This window comes from Anas platyrhynchos, chromosome 10, assembly GCF_047663525.1.
Source record: "Anas platyrhynchos isolate ZD024472 breed Pekin duck chromosome 10, IASCAAS_PekinDuck_T2T, whole genome shotgun sequence".
Lineage (NCBI taxonomy): Eukaryota > Metazoa > Chordata > Aves > Anseriformes > Anatidae > Anas > Anas platyrhynchos.
The window spans coordinates 9948761-9973088 of record NC_092596.1 but is presented as its reverse complement, the minus strand read 5'-3'; the positions used below and the strand labels follow the sequence as shown (position 1 = coordinate 9973088).

At 48.4% G+C, this 24328-nt stretch overlaps 1 protein-coding gene across 4 annotated transcripts in view; it reads right to left on the bottom strand.

Annotated features, from left to right (window-relative positions):
• NRK (Nik related kinase) overlaps positions 1 to 24328 on the bottom strand; it is a 98506-nt gene that overhangs the window by 57759 nt on the left and 16419 nt on the right. For 3 of the 4 annotated variants that reach the window (XM_038184606.2, XM_038184607.2, XM_027465375.3), the window contains exons 3-4: positions 6652 to 6708; positions 60 to 185 (exon numbers count right to left, since the gene is read on the bottom strand). In XM_038184606.2, coding sequence (XP_038040534.2) covers positions 60 to 185; positions 6652 to 6666 — 141 coding nt within the window. In that variant the 5' untranslated portion in view covers positions 6667 to 6708. Of the gene's footprint in view, positions 1 to 59; positions 186 to 980; positions 1015 to 6651; positions 6709 to 24328 lie in introns of all 4 variants that reach the window. The other variant, XM_038184605.2, reaches the window with a different exon arrangement.

The window sequence follows — 24328 nt, the reverse complement described above, 5'->3', positions numbered from 1 at the left end:
CTGGAGCTCTAAAGGAAGGAGCTGGGAGTGTGATGGACACAAGGAACATTAACACTTACCCAGAGCTGATCATCTTGGCCTGCAGGGCTTTTCTTTACAAATGCACCATAATATGTCGCAATATTCCGATGATGGGAATATTTTTTTAGCATATTTATCTCCAGCTTGATTTCCTCTTCTTCATTCTGCAGCAGAAGAGAGCAGAAGGCTCTTTAGAAGGCCAGAGATGAGCTCTAGGGTACTCACAGCATGTGTGCAACCTGGATCCATCCTCAGAGGCTTTCCAGACCCAACTGGAAACGGCCCTGAGCACCCTGGTGGGATCCCAAGGCTGGCCCTGCTTAGAGAATTTCTGAGGCCCGCTCCAACCCACGTCACTCTGTGAGCCTGAGAGTGCAATCGAAGGCTCTAAAACCAAGGACTGAATCACCCTGATTCTTTGGCCTAAAACAACCAAATGCTAAGGTTTGGGCTAAAGAATCCAAAAACATCCCCCTGTGGGTAAAACAAACTCATATCACCTCCTCATGGGGCGCAGGCAGGACCAACAGCTCCCCTGCTTGTGGTTCTGCAGGCAGTAACGTAGTCTGGAGCAATTAACCGGATTCAAAATGAAATAAAAACGTTCCTAACACCCCATTACTCAAACACTTGGGACAGCCCCGTGCACACCGCAGCCAATTCGGCTTCCCCGTCCCGTGGAAGTCCTGCCGAGAGGAAACCAGAGCCGACAGCCCGAGCAGGGGCAGGGAAGCTCCATCTTTCATCTTCCAGCTGTGCTCCCAGCCCGCCTGCCACCCGAAGAAGTCTTTTCAGACCTAGCCTGTTTGTTCTCTTGCCACCAAGAGAAGCAGTGCACTACCCCCAGAGAAATGCCCGTGGGTTTTGCTGTCTCATTTGCTTTAAGAGGAGACACGTAGTGCTGCAAGGTAGCCGTGCACCAGTGAAAAGGGGAAAGACAACGCTGGAAATTAGTTTACCTCGCTGCAGAATGTCCCCGTCAGCACTCGGTAGCTGAAGGGGAAAAAAGGAAGCACGCAAGAATAGCTCAGACCCACAGGACATTTTTCTGCCCTTTTTCACTATTTTCCAGTAGCTTTGCCATCGAAGCATTCCTTCAGCCTTCACAACAAACTGCTTGCAAAACCAGCTGCCCTGTCCTTTCTACCTGTACCAAAACAGGAAACCCTGGCAGGCTGAAGCCAAATTCCCTCAAACTCTCATTTATATGATATGCCCTATTAAATCTGACCCCCTAAAAAGCGTTCCCAACAGAAGTGGCCAAGAACTTCCCCAGTAACTTCAATCCACAGGAGACGTGCTGCCAGACTAAAGCTTATTTGTCTTAAGCTGTAGGAAAAAGGAATGTAAAATAACTCCACGTGAAGCAAGAGCAGCTATTCCAGGTTTCAGAACAGCCCCTCTGTTGAACACAGGCTCTCAAGCTGCACACACTACTACAGGTATTTTACTTGTCTTATGTTTGCAATTAGGGGGAAAGGAGGACCCTTAACTTGGCTTGACAGCTCCCTGGATGTCATACGGCTTCGGGAGGGAAAGGAGGAGCCCCGTGTAGCATCTGGAGTCTCTGAGAGAAATCGGAGCTGCGTCCCAGACAGCGTGCAGGAAATCCTCCAGGAGCAAGGTCGCATTCTTCTCTGCACGTGGCCAGGGCAAGATGAAAGGGAGCTGAGAGCTCGTGCTGATGCCTTCTGGAGGGGAAACGAGGCTCTGCTCCCTCTGGGACTCCCGGCAGTGCGTGTGAAAGGGTGGGAATGAGCAGGTGAGAGGAAGGGAGGTGAGGAAGGGAATAACAACACTGGAGTCGCCATCCTGGACCTGGCTGTGTTTGTCTGGTTTAACTCCATCCATCTGCCTGAACTTTGCACTGGTGGAGCCCGGCTGCACGGCTTCCCTGCTTGCACAGAGTTCCTCCTGGGGAGCTGGCAGACCTCAGCCACTTCCTCACAGCTCGTGCCTCTTCCTCCTTTGCCTAATTCACCATGCTGGCACAGCTCTTGCCTGAGTATTTCTCCAGGATCTTGCCCGGGTGCTTTCAAAATAACAAAAGTAAGCGTGTGTGCCCGTTGGTGAGCACAGCTGGAACACCACGTAGGCTCTGCCACACTCGCTGGCAAGAGCAAAGAGTCATACACGTGTGCAATGCTCCTTTCCCATCACCATTAAGACAATCCTTGCCTTACCTCATGTCCTCACCTATTTACCCAGTGGGCTGGGACCTCCCTGCACTGCCCTCTTCTTCCCCTGCCCATTCATGCCCCCAGAGGCAGCTGCCACTGCTCGGGTACAGGATGAGCGTGGTGAGCTTCCCTATGGAGCCCTGCTGCTGCTGAGCACAAAGCCTCGGAGCTAAATTTTCTTGTCCTCCAAAGGCAGATGTGACTTCAAACTAGATCAGGCTGTAAGGTGCTGGCAGGTGGGCATTTCACAGGCACGAAGTACTCCATCCTCCTGTATCTTGAGTGACCTTTGAAAGAACTGCTCTGTTTCAGATGGAGAAACCAAAGCAGAAGAGGAAGCATGAGCAGTTCTGCCCCACGGCCCATGCCTGAGGCTCAGCTGGGAACTGAACCTGCACTTGCCAAGCCTCAACTCCACGCATCCTGTGAGCAAGGAGCCTGGAGACACCCTCAACACTTCTGTGGGTGTAGGAGCTCAGGATTTCCACTTTCCACCACCCCTCTGTTAATGTTGCCTTCAGCCACATCTCCCAGGGGCCTGGAAAGCTGCTCACAAATCATGCTGCTCAGGAGAAGGAAGCTCACAGATGTGCAGGTGCAAAAAGCTGTTTGCTTTCACAAACCAGTGCGGTTCTGGGTACAGATGGCTGCATGCACAAAGATGACAGGTTCATGATCAAAGGCTATTTTTGAAGACGTGGGCTTATCCGCAGTGACATTAGGAAGCAAAGAACTAGAAAGCACACGCCTCTGACCTCAAACAGAAACAAGATCACCAGCTGATAAGTGCTCCACCTAAAGAGCCCTCAGTACTGAGGCATAACCAATGCTGAGTTTCTCCTTTCAGTGTTATTTCGCTACCTGAAAAGCCTGAAAGCAATGACAAACGGAACAGCCTGCTGCAGAAGAGCTCCCTGATCACCTGCACTGATACCAAAGAGGTGAGCAGCAAGGATCCGACCTCTCTGCGAGCTTTTTGTGTGCTAGGCACCGCCACGCAAGAAGCACAGCCTGCGCAGAGAGGCCCTGTGAGCGCACGTTGCCATCAGCTCCACTTCAACAATTTCAAAGGGCTCCCCCCGCTCTCCCCCTTAACGTGACACTGCAGCACTTCCTGACAGATGTCCAGAGGATCCCGCAGTGACCACAGCATCCTGCTGCTGCTCTTCAGAAAGCAGCCCGGGGCTGCAGCTCGCAGCGGCGCAGGGCAGATTTGCTCAGCTCCTGGTGTGCCTCAGATCTCGGAGCTGAGCAATCACAGCTGGAGCTGGTCAGGAGCTTGCTGATGAAACGATTTCTTTCTGGAAAAAACTGTAGATTTGGTGAAACAGTCCTTTGGCAGAAATGTATTAGTTGGGATGAAGCGTTAGCTGGAAGACTTCTTAGGTTGGACTTCGCAGTGAAAACAGGATGCTGGGGGCGTGCAGCGCACTGCAGTGTCCAAGAGGCGAGCAAGTAGCTCAGTACCCCTATATATGAGGTGTCCTCGTCCAAACCCTTCTCTCCCACGTCAGACAACGCTGACCTTATTACTGAGCAGCATCATGGGCTAGTGACCCAGCCACCACCGACCTACCCTGGCATGGGGCTCCATCAGACTCGGTCCCTGCCACGGAGTGAGATTTCTCCTGGAGAGCCTCCGAGCAGGCATTCAAATCACGAGGCCGTGCCAGGCATTCCGCTCTTCTCCACTTTTTTGGATGCAGGTGAAGGAAAAAAAGACTGCATTTGCCCTGGTTTCTTCTTCTTCTTCTTTTTTTTTTTTTTTTTCTCTTTTAAAAAACATTTTCCTGTTTTCTACCACACGAAGTTTTCTCTCCCTAAGAAAAGCACTCCCTGTGCAGCACTGATCAGATCCAATAACCACCCCAAGATGAAGATGACCACAGGGGCTGGGAGCCTCCCATCTCACTCGAGCAGGTTTGCTGTGACAGCTTCCATTTCTCACAAGCCAAACTCCCTGCGAGATGCTGCTCTCAGGTGCAATTTATATGCAGGACGTTGAAGACGGAGATTTCAATATTTTAAAGACTTTATTTAATGCCTCAAGCCAGCTTTTCAAGCCCAAAGGAACAGAAAATAACAAGCTTGAGCAGACTGACAACGCGGGAGAAGTACCGAATCCTTGGCAGGCTGAATTTATCACACTAAATTTCTGGAGATTGAAAGGCTAATGCTGTGAGAGGCTTCAGTACCCACATGCTGTGAAGGTTTTTGCTATTTTACAGGTGCAGGGCTGAGGTTCAGAGATGCCCTGGGCACATCCAGCAGCAGCCTCAGCCTTACCCAGCTCCGACCTCGTGCAGCAGCAGCCGTGTAGATGAAGCAGAGGACTGGATCTGGTCTCCCAGCCTGTGCCTCAGCAGCAGGAATGCAGCCAGCCCATGTTCCAGAAGTGGAAGTAACAGCAGAAAGCTCACCCTGCACCGAGGTCAGAGAGCAGAAATGCTCACGTCCAGCTACAATGGATTTGCTCAGAGCTTGGGGAAGAGCACCAGGGAAACCCCCCAGGTGGCTGCACCAGCAAGCTCACTGTTAGACTGAAACCATCACAACTGCTTTCACGTTAAGTGACTCAATGTGAAAACAGCACGATCTATTATTGTTGCTGCTCAGCCCCTCAAGTGAGGGGACAGATTCTCCAGGATGGTGCTGGCTCTCCAGCCTGCAAAGCAGCAGCAAATGAGACCTGAGCAGCTGTGCTTTGTCCCCAGAGCCATGCAAGTCCATCACTGGGGATTCCCGAGGCTGAAGCACAAGGCTGTCTTCCATCTAAATTTTGTTTCCAAGCAAGCAGACATTACTGGGTGCTGCATTTTGTTACTTACATACAAAGGAGACTGGGTTATATATAGCAAAAGGGAAGGAAATCTTTCCAAGGTTCCCTTCCTGCAGTTTTTGCTTCAATTGTTTCATCAAGGAAGGGACTGTCACTTGTGTTAACATGACAGCCCACAAGTGACATCTCTGGCCAGCCCTCAGGCACTGCTGGCAGGCCCAGCAAAGCATGAACACATTCTGTAGAGCAGCTCTGGATCACTTCTGAGTCCCAGACAGGGTCTCTCCTGTAAATTCCTTTCTCAGAAAAGAGCACAGAGGTGCTCTGACCCCAGGAATCTGTCTGCGACTCAAACTCTACTTCTTCTCGCTCTCAAAATCCAGCAGCCTCATGTTTGGTCACTGCCATGTCTCTGAGGCAAAGCACACGATGACGTATGTAACTACAGAGCTATAAGCTAAAATTCCATCAATTTAACATAGCACTGACTTCAATAACCTACCCTCCTCTATCCATAGACGAGAACAACACATAGACAAGAACAACACTTGGAATTCAACTGCACGTGCTTATTTTACAAGGTAGCAGCCACAGCCAAACCAGGCTGCTTTGTAAAGCACTGCAGCAGCACCTAAGCTCCAAAAAGCAGTGTGCCATTCAGAGCAGTCGCTGCTCAGGGCTGGATTCCTACACTACCAGCAGAGACAGCTGGCCTGGACCCGTTCTACGTGACAGTGCCCACACAGATGCTAACTCGCTCCATTGTCTTCCAAGACGAGCAGAAGACACAAAAATGCAGCCAGAGCTTGCTTGTGCTTGTCCAAAACGCTCCATGTAGCCGTACCACTGGCAGATTTGGACCAGAGGACCTGTTTCTTATTTTAGGCTATGACTCACAACGTCCCAAGAAGGCTCTAACATTGTCTTGGTGTTTTATGCACCGCATCCACGCTGCCAGAGCGAGAGGACAAGGAGCTGGCTTTCCATGAGAACAGGCACATCCGACCAAACCACGAGCTGTCCTTACACTCGAGGACGCAGGGACATCCCAGCCCTTCTGGGGCTCAGGCTCATGCAGCCTCAAGGAGGCAAGCTGCTTCGCTACAGGCTGCTCTCTGAAACAAAAATCTTAGCTACTTTGTTGACACCCTGTTCCAGCATCGATACCACATAAATGTGAGCAGTGACAGTGCCAATTAAACTGGTCTCCTTCTCTCATCTGTCAAATAGCAATAAAAAAGTGCAACATTTGCATTTTTAACATGTTCCTGCTTGCTAGCTGTCAGGGTAGATACGCTGAGGAATGGCTGGCAAGGAGAGGATGCGCTGAAACAGAAGGGGCAGCACAGAGCTACAGGAAATCTTTTACTTGCTATCTCTGCGAACAGATAATCAACGTGAAACAAGCAGGAAGAGAGTTCTCTTCATTATTTCAGAGCATCAAAATATATAGGCATGTATTCCCTTATTGCTTTGTTGCCACTGGACAGGCACTGTTGAAAATCTGGTTGTATTAAGGCCTCTCAGTACTCCAAAAACCATAAACCACTGCTCAGCTACTGTAATTTACACCTATGGATCATCTTATCAGCTACCCATGTTCTCACAACCTGATTCTTTGTTTTCCCTTACACTTTGATAACAGCTTTTTATTATTTTTGGGTTACTCACCTCAGTGACATTCATCACTTTGATTGCTGCTAGCTGCCCAGTCTTAACATGGCGACCCTGTCAGGAAAACAGAAGTGTCAGTAAAACGTGCATGCAAACCATGTAAATGCTAGCAAATTATGCATTTAACTCATCTGTCAGAGCACAACGTGAAACGAGCTCATGGGTCTCCATCCATCTCCCATGGAAAAGTCATAGCCCACGTGACAGATAACGGGTAATTTTAGACTAACGGGTTAGTTTTTCAAGACAAAGTTAGGAAAAAGGAGGCAACAGGGAATAAAGCTATTAAAAGAGCAAACCCAACGCTAACTGACAAACTGGTTCAGAAGAATGCGTTTCAGAAAAGCAACCAGGAATCTCGCTGGAAAATTGCACAGCTTCTTGGCTCGGTTAGACCAAGTTGCTCTACAGATGCAAAGCACTGTGCTTTCTGACAATACCCAACACTAATCTCAAGGATTGTATCAAAAGATTTGTATGAACTGTGGGTTGGCTGCACTTCCTAACTCTTCCCTTCCATCAAAGCTTCAGAAATGGGTTTGAAGCTTTAAGACTGTAATTTTGTTCCTGAAATAGTAGTGCCTGAGAAGCTGGATATTGAAATAACTAACTGACATCAGTTAAGTACGCCATAGGAAATCGGGAAATCAAACATGAAATGCTGTGGTTTGCAGACAAAATGATTTGCAGGTGCAATTTACACCTGCAAAATTAAAAGCTAGGTTGATGTCATTTTAAAACCCAGGTCCTATCGTACGAAATTGCAGCCGAGCGTTATTTCAACGACTAAGCAATTTCGCATCAAAGAAAAACGATGCCTCGTTCTCAGGCAATGTGTCACAGTCATGTTTTCTTTCACAGAAAACTAAATCCTGCTGAGATTTTGTGTATTTATAAGTGCCCTCCTTCCCTGGAAGCACCCCTGGGACCGCAAAGCTGTTTCTCATGAACTAGAGTGCTCGGGTTCCTGTATGGTTGCAGGTGTGGGAGGCAGATGAAGCAGCGTGCAGCACCACGGTGCTGTGCTCCGGCAGGACAGGGACATCAGCATCCACCTCTCCCCGGCTGGCCAGCTTCCCCGAGCAGCCACGGCCCTGCTGCTGGAGGGCATTGTTTGTGAAAGCTTCCAGGCATTGAATGGCTTGGCAATAGAGCAAGAGAGGGCCTTCCACGAGGCGCAGCGATGCCAGACAGGCTGGCACCCTGGTTTAACTCCAGCTCGCACCGCACGAAGCAGCAGAGCGACCCACTGAGCTGGTGGGATACCCTCAGCTGTTCTGCAGAGGACAATGTCATGGATTTACTCTGATTTTCCTAATTACAGCAAAGCATGGGATGTGTTTCTTTTCTATAGTAAAAATTAAATCAGTAGCAGGCTAGCATCGCACTCAGCACTGAATATTCAGAGGAGGGAAATGGGAAAGGCTTGGTGTTCAGTTTTGATTTCAGTGTGAGACCTGGTCAGATTGTCCCTCTACACAAAAGCCCTGTTGTTTTGCAGCCACGGTTGTTTCCACTGCACCCAAACCTGCTGTTCTCACTCACTTTTGCCTTTATAAATGAGAATGCTGAATCCCAGAAAAAAAAATGGTTTGGAAAATCAGCATTTATGGGAAAGAAAACAGCGTGCCCTTTTGTTTTGTGGGTCACGAGGCACCTCTGCATGGGATGCACCACTCGACCCTGCTCCCCCACTCCTACAGGAGCTCCCAGGTCTGCATCCCTGCTGAGGGCTGGGTGAGAGGAGCTCAGCCTGTGCAGAGGGCCGGATCGTGCCCTGCACCTTGTCTCAGGCACACATCTGCCTCACACCCAACCTTCTTTCCCCAGGAAAAACCCACGGGCCCACATCCTGCCGTCCCTCTGCACGGGTTCACCTGAGATAAACAGCCACCGACTGGGTAAAGCAGCCTTTACCTGGCCTCACAGCACATTAACTGCACACAATTCCCACCCTTATCTTCTTCTAGACCCCTTTATTACCCTGGAACAAAATAGAGAGAGGGGCAATACACAAGAGGATCCAAACCTTTTTTGAGAGGACAAAAGGAAATGATCAGAAAGTAAAGGGGCAGCAAAAACTCATCGGTTTGCTCCAATTCTCAAATGGCAACAATTTACTCTCAACAGCTGCTATCAAACCTTTTGAAAAGAGCTTTCTGTGGTTCTTGGTTGTATTAAGCTGGACAACCTCATCTTCTGCACCCCAGAAGCTTTTGCAGGGTCATGGCAAGGGCTGCGGGTTAGCCTCAGGAAAAGGTCATCTAAACCTCATGTAAATTATCTAAAAGCGATTAATTAGTTTTAAAGGGTGTTGAGACCAGGGGAGGGAAAAAAGAAAAAAAAAAAGACTTTTGGTGACTGCAGCTAAATATTTATCTATAGGTCATATGTCTACATTTTAATAATGAGATAGTTTTACTGCCATTTTGGCACATTTATTGTTGATTCCAGCTGTGCATGTTCCTAAAGTATTCAGTGTTCCTGTAGAGCAACAGATCTTCTCCAAAGTCTCTGAACCTGCTAGCGTATGCCCCAAACAGCGTGTCAGACCTACTCAGCACACACCATCGTTTCCACTTACCTCTGACACCACCCTAACAAGCACAAATAAGAGGACACCTGCGTATGTTCACACAGAGGAGAACCACTGATGCTTGTGCCACTGACTGAGCAGGGCAACAGGCTGCACGTTGAGCTGCTTTAAGGCAGAGACCACGACCATCCTGGCAGTCAGAGTGAAAATCTCAGGTCCTTTATGTTGCTTCCTCGAACTCTTTCAAGTTCATTTGCCTCAACGTTTCTAAAAGCAGTAAACATCCTGAGCCCAGCCCCGGGGTTCTTGCTAACACGCTAGAGGCTACGTAAGGAAAGGTTTCAGGGCCTGGCCCCTCATTTTCTCATTATCAATAAATCTCAGAGGTTAGGCAGAGTTCACGGGAACTTTTACACACTTGTACTTCTGCTGAAGCCGCAAGTTTGAGCATGTTTGAATTGTTTTTAGAAAGGTGGTGCTCTGATTTTTTTTTTTTTTTTTTCTGTAAGGCTCCCAGCAGCAACTGGCTGTTTAAACTGCCCAACCGAATGAGATCTACAGATGCACTTGATTGCAGGGAACAGGCATAAAAAAGCGCATCCTTTTTTCATCTTGCACCCAAACGCTCAGTTTGGGAGCATGTTTTGACTCGTGAGAATGCAGCCAAAGCATCCCACAGCCATCTGCAGGTCAGCCCTGCTCCCACCCAGCACACAGCGTTAAATGCTATCCATCACACACAACGCTCCGACTGGAACGATTCAGAAGTTCAGCGACTTTCTAAAGCTGAAGTTCCTGCCTGCATTTCGGTGAGGTAGCCAAGTTGGAAGGAATCCTCCCATTAGCTCCGAGTCCAGCCGAATTCCTCTTCTCCCCCAGAAAATATTTCCACATAACGCCAGCTGCGATTGCCAGCTAGTCGCTGCAGTAACGCGCTGCAAACCTGGGGCCAGCAGACACGTTTCAGAATCTGCATGCTGGTCATCACAGCCACATTTGCAGGAGATGCTCGTGCCAAAGATCTGTTTCTGATGAGCTCCAACTGCACACTGTCTCTGCAGGGAGATCTGTGCGGAATGGGATGGATCGCTTGGTGTTATTCCGAGTGAATGGGCATTTATCTTCTTAGTTAGATAGATAAAGGCATCATTTATCTATGCCCTCTACCGAGGGTCAAGACAAACATTATGCAAGTTAGAGCAAACAAGAGTATCAGCGTTAGCAGTCAAGCTATTAGCTGATAAGGGGGCTTTACTTGAATTAAGTGTATTTACATAAAATTTCATTATGTACAATACCTTTTCCTCTTGGGTCCAAACAAAAAAAAAAATCGTGAGTCCCTGGCTTAGGCCATTATTCCAGCTAGAGCCCTGAGGTCCCAGCTCTCGGTGACACAGACCTGAGGCCACCAGAGTGCTGGGTTTGAGACTTTGCTGTGTGGCTGCTTACAAGGTGCCTGTGAGCACAGGGCGAGGGCAATATCCCATCAAACGCCCTCTGCCATCACACGTGCGTGTGCATCACTTACACTGTTGGTCAAAACATCTGTAGGAGGCTCCAGGGTCACTGGAGTCCCACTGCCTGCCCACCAACCCAGCAAGCTAGCAGGCAGCACACACTTAACCCTTGGGGCCATCTCTGTGCCCTTCAGGTTTGTACTTGAGAGCAAGGCTGCCTGGCTGACGTGGAAGACTTCTATGGGCGAGAAAGTCCTCCAGCCGCGGCACTGACTACGAGATAACCTCTGCAGCCAGCTGCTCTGGATGAGCAGGGTGATGGCTCAGCTGCTGAGCTGCACACTCCTGAAAGCACACTTTGGCAGGCAGGTTTCCTGTTGAAAACCCACTCAATGAACTCTGAAACCTGAGCCCATGTCGGGCCAACCAGCGCGAGGCTCTGCGGTTGCTGGGAGGCTGCCAGCTCGGCTTTTTGCACCCCGGAGAATGGGTCCCCACCCTTCTACCCCTCTCCCCTCCACCCCTTCCATCCTGGTGGGGCAAGGAGAGCCTTCACGAGGCTAAATGGCAAACAACACTCTGCATGGGGAGCCAGGAAACATCGTATCCTATTGCAGGTGACCCCAATGAAGTCATGGACCCGACAAGGTGCCTGCAGGTACACTGCCCTGTCCAGGCACAGCTGCTGTCTGGCAGCAGACAGCTGCTCACACCGGACATCCTGCTGTCCTGGGGTCTTGGCCGGTGTGAACAAGCAGGCAGGTTTGTGTGTTTGGGGCTGGGTTTGTTAGTGAACGGTCTGAGGGAGAGCTCAAGGTGCGAACACGTAACCCACGGCAATTTTGAGAGCTGAGTTTAAAAAACAAACAGCACACAGCAGTCCGTGGCAGGTAATTCCCAGTTTCAGGAAGCCTTCTTGAAACCCCCAGGAAGAAGCCAGGGCAGCAGCCAGGTGGGAACGTGGCTATGGCTTTGATCCCAGCTTCATCCTTTAAATCGTGCAGCCCAGGCTGCACAAAGCCTACCCTGACCGACACCACAAAGCTGCGGGGACACTCCTACTGCAAGGTCTCTGGCGTCTTTTGGGGATGTAGACGAGAGAAGTGGAGAGCAACATAAATATTAATATACTGTTAATAGTCAAGACGTGCTCTGCAAGGTTCCTCTCCCCCCCATAAGCTAGTTCCCCCTCCTCTTGCTGCGTCACCATGTTCCAAGGAGCCAGGCAAGATTTATACTTTCAGTACAGGACATCCTATGGAGCTGGACACTGTCCAGCATGCCCCACAACTCAGCTTGTAAACCATTATCAGTAAAATCTAATATGTTTGTAAGCATATATAAAGAATACCAGTTAATTAATAACACTCAGTGAACTTTAAGGCAAAGCATGTTAAATTAATAAATATTAGATATATGGTACATGCATAGAAATGAAAGCATCCAAAAAATGAAAATGTAGCACTGCATTCCACACTAAAAAGGGTATTTCTGCAAACGTCAGCAAATGTATATAGCAAAAGCTCCTTGAGTTTTCAGGGAAAAGCACGTTCCTCTCCTAGCAAATGCCACTGCCCTATTTCTGTGCAGGTCATTCTGCTCCTTCCACTGCTTCCCTCCCTCCCTCCCCAGTTTTATCCCACCCCAGAAGTACGTAAGTATTTTGCACACTCATCCAAACTGAAAAATACTTGTTTGATAATTTATATATATACATTTTACAGTTTTACAAGTGTCGGGGGTAAGATTAAAATAATTAAATAAATAAACAAACACACAAACCCCATCAAAACCCAGGAATTCCTCCTAGCTCTCCTATTTATGTCACATACTTATAGAAACAAGCAAGAAAACAACAGCACTGGAACTGAGCTCACTGTAGAAGACAACTAAGCCGGCAGTGGTACAGGACTTCCCGTAAACTAAAATAGCAACCTGTTAGCCAGAGAAGAGATCAGAACATACGATTTTTATCTATCACTTAAAATCCAGCCCAAGCCACGCCGGCTGGAGAGGGATGGACAGGAGTCATTTCAATTGGACAACAACCTTGAGGAAAAGGACATTTTTTTACTCCTAATGCAAACGACTGTACCACAGCCTTTACGACCCAAGAGCAACCAGAAGCAGTTTTTCTGTCCTTTTTTTTTTTTTTTTTAAACCTGTGCAGTTCCCGTTTCCTCCCATTGTACAAGTGGCAATGCAGATTGTTTGCTTTCCCTGGTGTTTGTCTGTGTCTGACTGCAGAGCAGTGGGAAAACAAAGTGAAACAAAGGAGGGAATTGCAGCCCTTTCGCAAACATGCATTTGAGCGTCTGCACTCCTGCAGTATCAGTTACTCACTCCATCAGATTACCGGCGTTATGCAAAACACGAACCACTCAAGGCTACTGTGTGCTTGTGTAAGATCGTACCAGAGATGGATCTCTCGGGATTTTGAAATCCGCCCTCAAAGAGGTCATTCATGTTGAGATTAGCAAGATCAAGCCAAACGCTAATCACTTTAGAAAATACCACGCTACTCAACCACAACAACAGGAGTCTTGTCCACGGGTTATTGAAACTGGGGTGCAGCAGAACATCCACTGTCGTCTCCTGCTCCCCCATCCCAGGCAGAGGAATCTGGAAGGGACCCTCGCCTCCCACAGGGTTTGTTATTCAGTTAAAAACGCAGGCATGATGCTGTAGAAATCCTACTGCCACCTAAAGTTTCCAAACAACATGAAAGGCACGGAGAACTGGGGCAGGGGTGATCCTTCACTGCTCTGAAAGCTCTGTGACCCGCCGACACGACTGCCACAACTGCAGGCGGGAGGAGCAGAAACACTCCTTCCCGGGGCAGCAAACACTGCTGACTTTATGGTCCCCAAATGTCAGTGGATATTCACCACCCTCCCAAAGTCCCAAAGTGAAGCAGGCACTTGGCCAAGCATCCTGAGCAGCCACCCAGCCTGGCTGACTGCAGCCCCACAGCCACGAAGCCCTGGCCAGGAGCCTGTCCCATGCAGCACCTGCAGTGCCCAGCAGGGATCCGAGACAGCAAAGAGCAGCTGTGCCAAAAATCTGTGCATCCAGCAAAATAAACAGTTTTAGAAAAAAAAAAGGTTTCATTTTGTAGACCAAGGCTTGTTGAGAAGCTAAGTGTAGGGAGAGGTACAAATCCCTCCACCCCAGTGACTCACATCCATCCGCTTACAGAAATTCAGGGCACTAGAGGAAAGCCACACGCAGCACATCTCTGCTGGATGAAGTCACGAGCGGTCGGATGCGCCTCACCGGCCCCAGCCCGCTGCAAGGAAGTCGGGGCCGGACCTGGGGTCAGCTGATGGGTGGCCGGGCTTTTGGCATCCAAAGAGGGAATTCTGGCTCGCCGCCACTGCAAAGCTCTGAAGGTTGAGCTGCACAAAGCAATTACAAACCTCGTGCGATCGGATTTGTGTTTTAACCTTGTAAGTAACGCAGCCTTCCCAGACATGTGCCAATAAACAAGGCTTTATTGGCCTTCTACCCCACAGAAATATGATTTTGCAGGCACATTAACTTCTCAGCAATTACATCATTGTATTTTTAAAAAGTATGATTAAAAAAAATCCTTCAGCATTCTCGCGAATGATAAATGTAATTGAGTTGAATTTCCTCTTGCATGTAAGGCACAGCATGAATAAGGTTCTGCACAAGGTAAAACTGTGCTGCTGTTAGGGTTTTTTTGTTTGCTTGTTTAAAAGGCCAGTAAGGGAGCACAGCTCAGACAGTTCCAGCCTCGATGATGAGAGCTGTAACAATTTTAATGGTGATTTACTTTTTTCACTCCATTTCTGGTGGTGTCTTCCTTACACAGATAGCAGAGGCATGGGTACCCGTGTCTTTATGCGGTTCTGTGCAGGATGGGGTCAGCCCAATGCTAGAACCTGGTTGGCATTACCTGGCTCTGTCTTGTGGTCTCCGAGCTTTCCCTTCAGGACTCTGACAAATAACTTCCTACCCTTTACCTGAGGTGACTCCTGAAGGCAAAATACACCAAGCACCGCTGTTGAGTTCAGCAGGTCTGATTTTTGGGGTGTATTTTCAAACACATACACAAGCTCTCCCAGAGCATTTCATAATGAAAAAAAAAAAAAAAAAAAAAAAAAAGAGCATCTCCTCTTGGTGTCTTCTCATCTGGTCCCAGTGCACCATCTCCAAAAAGAAACAGGGAGTTAGTGGGCACAATTAGTCTGTAAGACAATACATTAGTTGCCAGACTTCTGAATGCAAGAGATGAAGTGCACGGCACTCATCATGCAAGCATCTTCCTGTTCCTCCTAAAATCCTTTTGGCCAGGTGGTCCACAACACGCAAGGGAGTAGGAATTAAAAGTCTGGAAAGATTTTCCATGTCAAGTTGATCTCCAAAATGAAACCTGACTACCTAATTATTCTTAAAAGCAAAATAAACTTTGCTTCTGTAATTAAGGAACGGGAGAGCTTCCAAGTCCACTTTCCTACAGAAAAATCTGACTCTGAGCAGAGCTTTGGTGTTCCTTTTTCTCAGCTGACCTGATCAGCCTCAGGCAGCGGAAGCGGGCAGCAGAGGCCCTGCTCAGGCACACCGTGGGTCAGATGCGTAGGCAGCTCCTCACCAGCTCTGAGCAGTTCCCTTCCAACGCCCTGCCTTCCAATCTTCTGCAGGGATCGAAGTCAATCACAGCAGAAACGAACGGTGAGCTCTTGAGTGGAAAAACAAGCAAACACAAAACCGCCCCTGCAGAAGAATTTCACCAAAATAGCTGAACACAACACAGCTGAAGAACCGCAGACCCTTAAGCAATGCAGACGGGCAACTGCCAGCATGCACAGAACACAAGCAGCAGCTTGAAGTTTTGAAGAGTCGGTCACCAAAGGGACCGAGCGTTTCCTGTATTAACCGCTGAAGAGCTTTACCAGATTTCTGAACTCTGGTCTCGTTGCTTTGCCCCGTGTCAACCCGCCCGGGTTACTCAGCTCGGAGCGGTTCGAAGCCCTCCGCTGAGCACCTCGAGCTCTTGGGCGTGCTCCTGCCTCACTGAAGCCAGCAGGATGGGAACACCACCTGCAGTCCTCACCGGCTACAGACATGCACACGTCCACTGGCACATGCATTCGATCCCTTTCCTCTCACTCACGTATGTCATATCAAACTCTCCCAGGCAGGAATGGCTTCTCTGCAAACCTGCACAACACCAAACACCATGGGGTCCAAGGCAGCACGGACAAACGCGTGCATGCACACACAGATTTTCAAAACTGTAAGATCGAAATCCTCTGGCTCAGCCCAGGAAACCACAAGCGTCAGTGAAGCTGCACCAGAACCCTTCTTGTGATTCAGTCTCCAGCCCAACTTTCCTTTTCCCAGCTCCGAATGCTATCTGCTCGCTTGCAATAGCCTGTCCAGCCAGCTGCAGCCCATCACAAAGCAGCTGTCAAGGGAGAAAAAAACAGAACAGAACAGCAAAACAACCTAAGCTTTCCACGAAGCATCCAGTTAATGCAGGAAGCTGGCTGGAGAAATGTTGAATAGCCTATCTATAACCTGCTTTACGTGTATAACGCAAGCTTAAAAAACCAGCACCCCTGCCTTAACATCTTCTAGTTGTGTTCACATTAAATCTGACTCTGAAAGTTTAACCATCCACCAGTTTCAAAATAACTTCCTTTTGCAGCTTCCTTGCATATTCTGTCATCCACATCCAGATGCCAAAATACACCACCAACAGCTCATTGCTCCTCAGGAGAAATCTGGTAATAAGCACGGGAGAAAAAATCTGCAGGGCCAGCTAAAACCCTGCAGCACTGCCAATGCACATATTTAAATATCACAAATGCTGGGCAAACCCATCTCCTGCGTGTTTTGTACTGCCTTCTGGTTTCTGAACCTTCGGGTGCAGGGAGGGACATGAAATTACAGAGAGCTGCAAGCTCTCCTCCGGTATCAAAGAGCTCAGCCTGCTCTCTTGAGAGAGCTGGGTTTAGACAATTGTGCTGCCCTTGCATCCACCCATGTTTTCTCCTGCCAGCCCACGTCAACCAGAACTGACAGGCAGAAATCACAGAGATGATTAAAATCCTAAGTGCTTTTGAAAACTGGGGGGACACACCTGACACCCACAGGAGAGGAGGGTGGCAGAGAGGGCTCGGACACCTGCAGCCAGCCCCAGCGTGGCAGCAGAGGTGGTGGCCGTGGGCACACACACTAGCAGAGACCCTAAAGGACACACAAAGGAATTGAGACAGCTGAGGACAGAGGTGAAGAATGGGATAAGAAAGGACAAACTTCCAGGCAACTCCACTTCATTAGTTTTACAGTGTTGTCTCTCCTCAAAACCCAGGAGGTTTAAAAGACTTCAGAACTCACCTTAATGTAAAAACCCAGCTACCATCAATGCCGGCAGGCTACTTTCTTTTGGTCTTAGCATTAGCACTGCAGGAGTGCTTTCTAGTTTGTACCACTGAAACTTACAGAAAATACATATTTTTGACATCAGTTTGCACAAGAAAATAATGATATTCAATAATAGAAAGGTTACAGAAACCCAAATACCAAATGGGAAGGGGTTTTGAAACCAGTCAGAGAGCTGCCTTTAGGGACTGACTCCCCAGCACTGATTCTTTTTTGCCACTTTGCAAGCAAGCGAGCGCAAGGTGAGTGCCATCACGTTGCTGTTAGCACTTCACATCCACTTTGAAGAGGTAAAACAAATGACACCATGGGCAAAAGACTGGGGGAAAAAAAAAAAAAAAAGCAAAAAACAAAACCACAGCAAATAATTATTTTTAAAGACCTGGTTGGCACACATGGTTGCCTGAGTTAAATTAGAAATGCATTTCCAGCCCAGCTTTGTCAAGCGTGGACACGCTCGCTGGCCTGTTTGGCTTTTGCTCATCACTTCCCTTTCACTGATCTGGCCATACCGGACATCATTTTCCAAGGTGCCCATCTTTCACATAACCTTGTCCCTGCAGTTTCACAGGGGCTTTAAAAAATAAAGAGAGGCTAATGGTGAGTTCTTTGGAAATTCCCCTTTAGTTCGGTTACCAGCTTTTTCTGTCCCTCCTCCCTTCCCCCCAAAAAAAAATTGGTTTAAGAAAGCCAGCAATCAGCACTGATTAGAAGGCTGAGTGGTGTAAGGTTAATAATATTCATGTCTCGTGATCAACGAGAGCAGGGTTTTGGTTGCTAACTGGGACAGCAAACGTTGGCCACGCTTAGGGCTGGGTCCAGCTGGTGGTTTTGCCCTTGCAGCAGCCGTACGTGAGAACATGTTTCTGTGGCAAGGCAGCAACCTCCTACCTGCTAAAGCTTCCTTTTGTTTTTGCCAAGAAGAAAAAGTCAAGAGTAATAACGTAAGAAACTATTTTCTGCCAAACCTCAAGAGTGCTGTTGTTGTGCTTCATCACCAGCTCCATGCACACGCCCAGTTACGTAAAAGCACCAGCACCCATGCAAAGCAGCCCCGAGCAAGCGGGTTGGAAATACCAAGCCTCAGAAGCCCATCTGCAGAAATGAATGGCTACACTGATGGTAAACAGAGATAAAGTTGAGAGAATAATGGGGAAAACAAAAGAAATCCAGAGGCAAAGCTCTCCGTCATCTCATGGCTTTCAAACCCTGCTTGCTCATAGGGCTTCCTTCAGCGGGTGCTGATGCACAAACACAGACATTGTCCTCTTCCTCCTCCTCCTCATCACCCTCCTCGGCAGCCCGGCCAGGAGCCAGCCCCAGCCCTCTGCAAACACCTAGGGAAGAGCACAGACAGCGGCAGCCTGCCCCAGGGGGTGAAAAATGCCGAAGCAGCAGCTTCCCCATTTCTCTTCCCAGTCCTGCCCAGGTTTGCAGGAGATCCCTGAGTGAACACGCACCCTGCGATCCTGGGGACTTCTCCCATCGCACAATGACTGCAGCAAGCACACAGTGCAGGTAACAGGGCGCTGCACAATGACATTCACATTGCTTGCTTGGCAGGAAAGGAAGCCAGAAAGGAAGGAAAACCCACTGCTGGCACACAAGCACCAGGAATGGGCAGGAACCACCCCTCTGGAAGTTCGGGCAGTGTTTACACACAGCAGGACACAGCCGGCCGCGCTCCCCATTAATAGTCACTGCACCGTCCCCATCCCAAACCCCACTGGCGCCTACAGTCCCCATTCGGCCCCAGCCCCATGGGAGAGCTCAGCGCTGCCTTCGCCAAGCCTGTTGGAGTCAGCCTGGAAGCCCAGCTTTGCAACACAAAAGCTATCTTTAATACCAATCACATCAAAAGGGAGAAGCTGGCCAGGACTCTGTAATGTACCCAGCTCAGGGTGCTGCAGCTCCCACGGCTCAGAAAGCCGAGCTGCCTTGCTTCATGGACACTCAGAACCCACCTGCAGGGCAGACAGGACAAGTGCCACACAGCACCGAGATGCACCCTGGGCTGACGGGACGTTTTCTTTCATTCTTGGCCAAAGATCTGTGATCTTGGAAGAAGTCAAACGACATTACACGAACACACGAGGAATTTGTTGCCATTCTGACCAGCCTCACGGATGCGTTATTAGGGGCTCTGCAAACCTACAAAGCGCTCAGCCCCCACCTGATCGCACAAGTGTCTGCAGGTGCAGATCCCTGTGCCAACAGGGAAGTACTCTAACAATTTCAACACTCAAGGCACGAACACAGGCAGTGCAAGGTCTTTTACCAGGTGGGTACCTAAAGTCTAACACGTTACAAAGAAAGGAAGACAATAAGATAGGAAAGGGTGAATCCTAAATCCTCTCTCTCTCTCTAACCTTTATTCGCCAGCCCACGGGATCAGAGACCTGAGTTTCCAGCCTTTGTTTTGCAACTTCCTCTATTCAAAACATTCCTGAGTAAAGCCTTTCAAGCGTCTAAGAGAAAGGAAGGTTGGTGCATCTCTTTATTCCTTCATCCTCTCTCCATACTCAGGGAGAGTAGGCTACAATACGTGTAGTTTCTCCAGGTCCAACCTCTTTTTCTGCCAAGGAAACAGTCCCGGTTGGGCATCCAGAAATCCACCGTGTCCTGTGCACGTGCAAGCCTCCTCACCACAGCGTGAGCAGGAGCTCAGTGTGTCTGGGAAACGCCAGGCCTCTTTAGGCTGAGCTGCACGTGCACAAGAAGCCCAGTGTCTCCTGGACACGCTATGTCCCTGGCACGCACCGCCCATGATGCCCGAGCAGCCCAGGGCTCGGCAGCTGCCAGCTCGCCGGGCGCAGCGCAGGCAGCAAGTGTTGGCACGGCTGCTGCCCCACAGCAGGCTGGCTGCCTTCCACCGGGAGAGAAAACAAAACCTGGGCTTCTGGAAGCAACTCACCCTTCGTCAAAAAGGAGTCGTGCAGGAGGAAGGGAGCGGTGCACCCGAGCCACGCGTCGGCGCTGCCCATCCTCTTCTGCAGGGCAAACGGCACGGCCGGGCTCAGCTCCCCAGCAGCAAGTGGTGCTCAGCGGGGATCCTGCACCTCGGCAAAGGCACCAAAGGTCCTCAGCACCTCGCTCTGCCCCCGATACCAATAAAGGGACACCAGGTGTCTGCTGATGGCATTTGGCTGCTGGGCGCAAAGAAGCCTCTCGCGATAAATATTTCATCTTAGACTGCAAAAAGCAAATATTAAAGCAAAGAAATTTTCTCCCGGCTCTTCTCTTTTTTCCACGTTGCAAGACAACACCATGGACAATCTGTTTAAATAATACATTACAGAGTCCATTATCTAAACCATAGGCATATTTATTTTATACTGTTTTTGTTGCATATTTTAGCATAATTGTTCACAGGTTTAAAGGAAAGAATAAAACAAGAGAAGACAAATTTGCCACGGCAGAAAAAATGAGTAAATTGGTTATTCTTTTGCCATTATTTTTAAACACCAGGAAAAATAATCCACGCCAAAATCTAGTATAATAAACAAGAAAGCTAGAAAGTTCCTTAAGTTCAGTAATATTTATATTTTCAGAAGGCAACCACACATCTCTTTTATGCCCTTTTCCTCAAAATATTTACATAAAAATACAAGAAAAAAATGACATCAAAACTGCTGGGAACAAATGCAGCAAGTGAATAACTGTAAAGCCACAAAATGGAATTTAGACAATTCCAGTATTCAGTAAAACTCCACAAAATGCCTGTATTTTGCCAACTGCTCTCGCTTTCAGTTGTAAACATTCCTTACAAGATGGAAATTCGGAACTCTAAGAGTTCATTAATATTTACATATTTATTCCGGCGATGCCAAATTACTTCAGTATGACGGCGCCTTCCTTTAGGACGTGCAGCAATACAGACAATGCATGAAATATTAAATATCCAGCTAAACTAAAGTGTGTGCTCAGACGAACGAAGCAAACTAAATGCCATGTTTTGATGTTGCTGAAGCAAGGTTTCCAAATGAAAGCCAACCCATTTCTTAACATTTTGCCACCGTTTCTGTTGAACTGAACAGGTTTTGGTTTGGATGGAACCGTTTCTGAGCAGCACGATGCCACTTCTCCCCGGTCAGCTGGAGAAGCACACTAATTCCTTTCAAAGAGAACCCCAAACACTGCACAAAAACAAGGACTGCCACCATCTGGGGGCATTCACGAAGAGGCTGGACGTGGTGCTTCGGGACATGGTTTAGTGGTGACGTTGGTGGTAGAGGGATGGTTGGACCAGATGGTCTTGGAGGGCTTTTCCTACCTTAATGACTCTATGAATTCATGTGTTTTTGAGAAAGCAGAGTTTCGAGGCAGCTCAGAGCCTCGGCTGACCCTATTAAAGCCTGGATAACAAACAGCACAGCAGGAATTGCTCTGTGCACTCTTTGCCTCCAAAGCCTGGCTCTTCCACAGGGGTAGAAGGCAGCAGTGCTCCTCAAAAGATACTGCCCATACAGACAAAGTAGCAGAAAACAAGAGCCTGGAGCAAGAAGAAAAGCTAAATCTGAACTGCAGCTGCCCATGTCAACCCCTCTCTTGGCTTTATGAGAAATTCTTCTTCTTATATAACAGGAGCACCTAACAGCACAGGCACAGATCACGTGCTGCCCTTACATCTTGGCTCATATGATCGCTTGTGTAGGGGCTGAGAAGGCCACAAAGTTTGCTACAGAGGATGTCTTCAGGCTTGTTTTTCCCTTAAACACTCAGAAGTTTCTAAGGCTTCACGCTTTGTAGGGGAAAAAGAAGGGGATGAGACAGGCCTTTGAAAAGGTGCTTCTAAAACAAATCTTAAAAGCACACGGAGGCTTTAAAAAATAAAAAAAGCATTCTACGAACAGCTGAGAAGTAGTTTCTTCTTCAACTTTATTCTCAAGACCCGTATTCACAGCCCTGCACAGGCCAGGAAAATTCGCACTGGCCAGCAGCCTGAGAACAGCTGAACTCCAGACAGGAGAAGGATTTGACCACGGTTAGGGACATGACCATGTAAAACCACTTACTGGAAACTGCAACACAACAGGACGAGGGGCTGACCTGCGCCTGTGCCTACTGACAGGGCAGGCTGTCCGACCCGAGCTTGCAATGAAAGCCGGCTTTTCAGCTCCGTTTCCTCACAAATGCCTCGGAAGGGCAGGATTACCAACTGCCTGACCAGGGTTTGCTGCTGTCTGTCCATCCGTCCGGGCAGCTGCAGCCTCAATAGCTGTGCTGCAGCCAGACACTGCCCTGCTTGGCCCTGAGCCTTGCAGGAAGACCCTGGCTGTGCCCAGTGCCCTGTTCAGCAGGGCACCAGAGCTTTGGCACCCCAAAATGCCCCCAGCAGTGTCCCTGCATTTGGGGAGCGAGGCAGAGGAGCTGCAGGGATCGGTGGCAGCGTGCTCGAGCGTCACCGAGTGCAAGAACTGACCACATATAAAACCTTCCTGGCACAGGCATCCAAGTGCTTTTAATTGCTGCTGGGTAGCCAAAGGGCAAAATTATACCTCGACAGCTACAGGTACTAGCTGACATCACTGGTGCTTCTTACAGGGTTATTTCAGGACTGCTCTATATGAGGACGGAGGCTCACAGGGGGAGCGAGTACGAGCTCACCTTTGCTGTGACGGCATTTCAGCATTTCACTGGGGCAGAACGAACCCCACGTGTTTTGCAGCTCAGACTGACATCAATTCCATAGGTCTGAGACTCATTCAGAAATAAGGGAAGTTACTAAAGCTAGCCTGAAACAGCATTCAAACATCTAGAAACCGCACACTGGATTTTCTACTTCATAAAACCAAGGAACATGGTCTCGTTCATTCACCCCAGTAGCTCGTTACATGCCCAGAGAGGTTTTTTGGGCTGCACAAAGACCATTTCTCCTAAGTTTTCCCTCAATTCCGTTAATTCTTCCTAAGGAAGAGATAACACAGACAATAAACATTTCAGGGTAGGCAAGGCATGGTAAAACTCAAGCACACAAAGTGCTGGTCCCTCTGATCCATATCTTCACGTGGGCATTAATCCAGGAGCTGCTGAGCTCCTGGAGAGATTGAAACCAAAGTCACCAGCGACGTGCTGAAGAGGGGAAATTAAGAGGCTGAGCTTTTCATTTCCTCCTGTGCTTGTGTTGTCACCGGTGCAGTTTTAGCATGTGCTCTTACCTTCAAAATACCATGCCCCAGTGCATCTGAGCTCAGAACGCCAGCAGATTAAGACAAAAATGCACTACGCTCTCCCAGGCGGACATTCAAGTCAAAAACACGGAGGAGATGGGAGCAGCAGGCCTGACAACAAATTATTTGCAAGGGTTTTACTATTCTCCAATGGCTGATATGGCACATCTAATTATTGTGCATTGCTCTGCTCAGTCAAAGAGCCTTTATTGTATTAGAAGCACTTCACAGCTGAGAGGGTTTTTCACATCCTTGCTCTTCTATTTTTGATAAACTAGCCTTACATTTAAGAATCTTAATTGAATTCCTCTAAAATATTCACTAACCAGAACCGAGACGTTATGACTCGCTAATTAATTTCACATGTATGATCCACTGTTTTAAATTCCAGGGCTGAATAAAGCACGTGGACAGCTACGTGAAGGTACTCAGGAGCTGCAGGCAGCTGAGAGAGGAGGGACAAACACATCCAGTAGGTATTTCACAGGTGTTATCACAGATCAGAGGCACGAGTTAAATATCAGAACACCCAACCATGCCTCCCTAGCGTATTTAATGATATTACAACCATTAGATATTAGGCTTTCAGGGCAACCTATTCATAAGCACGACAGCATTTAAGATCTCAGGACAACAGCACGAGCACGTACCGAGCTCAGACTTATTCCTGAAGGAAACCCCGTTGCCAGGATTAGCAGCTCACCTCCCTTCGTTGCTCGCGCTGCTGAACCAAGGATGCATACAATGATTTGATGACCCCCCCAGTACGCCTCAGCAGTACTTTTTTATACACTCCTACCTACAATTAACTAGCTTTTCAAGGGGACAAGCTAATCAGCTACGCTATTACAAACCAAACAAAGCAAATGAATAGACAACCAAGCACTTGTCCCAACTGCTGGTGGAACAGAAAGCAGCATTTATCATTTCTGTGAAGAACAAGTAGTTTCCCCACTCAATTTACCACAACCTCAGTGCCCTGAAGGCTATGATTGCCTTTAAAACCATAACTGACCACGAACGGTAACAAAACACCCTAAGACCATGCGGCATTTTAATGTCTCTGTTTGCAGCAGTCTGGAGACTCTGAGATTGCG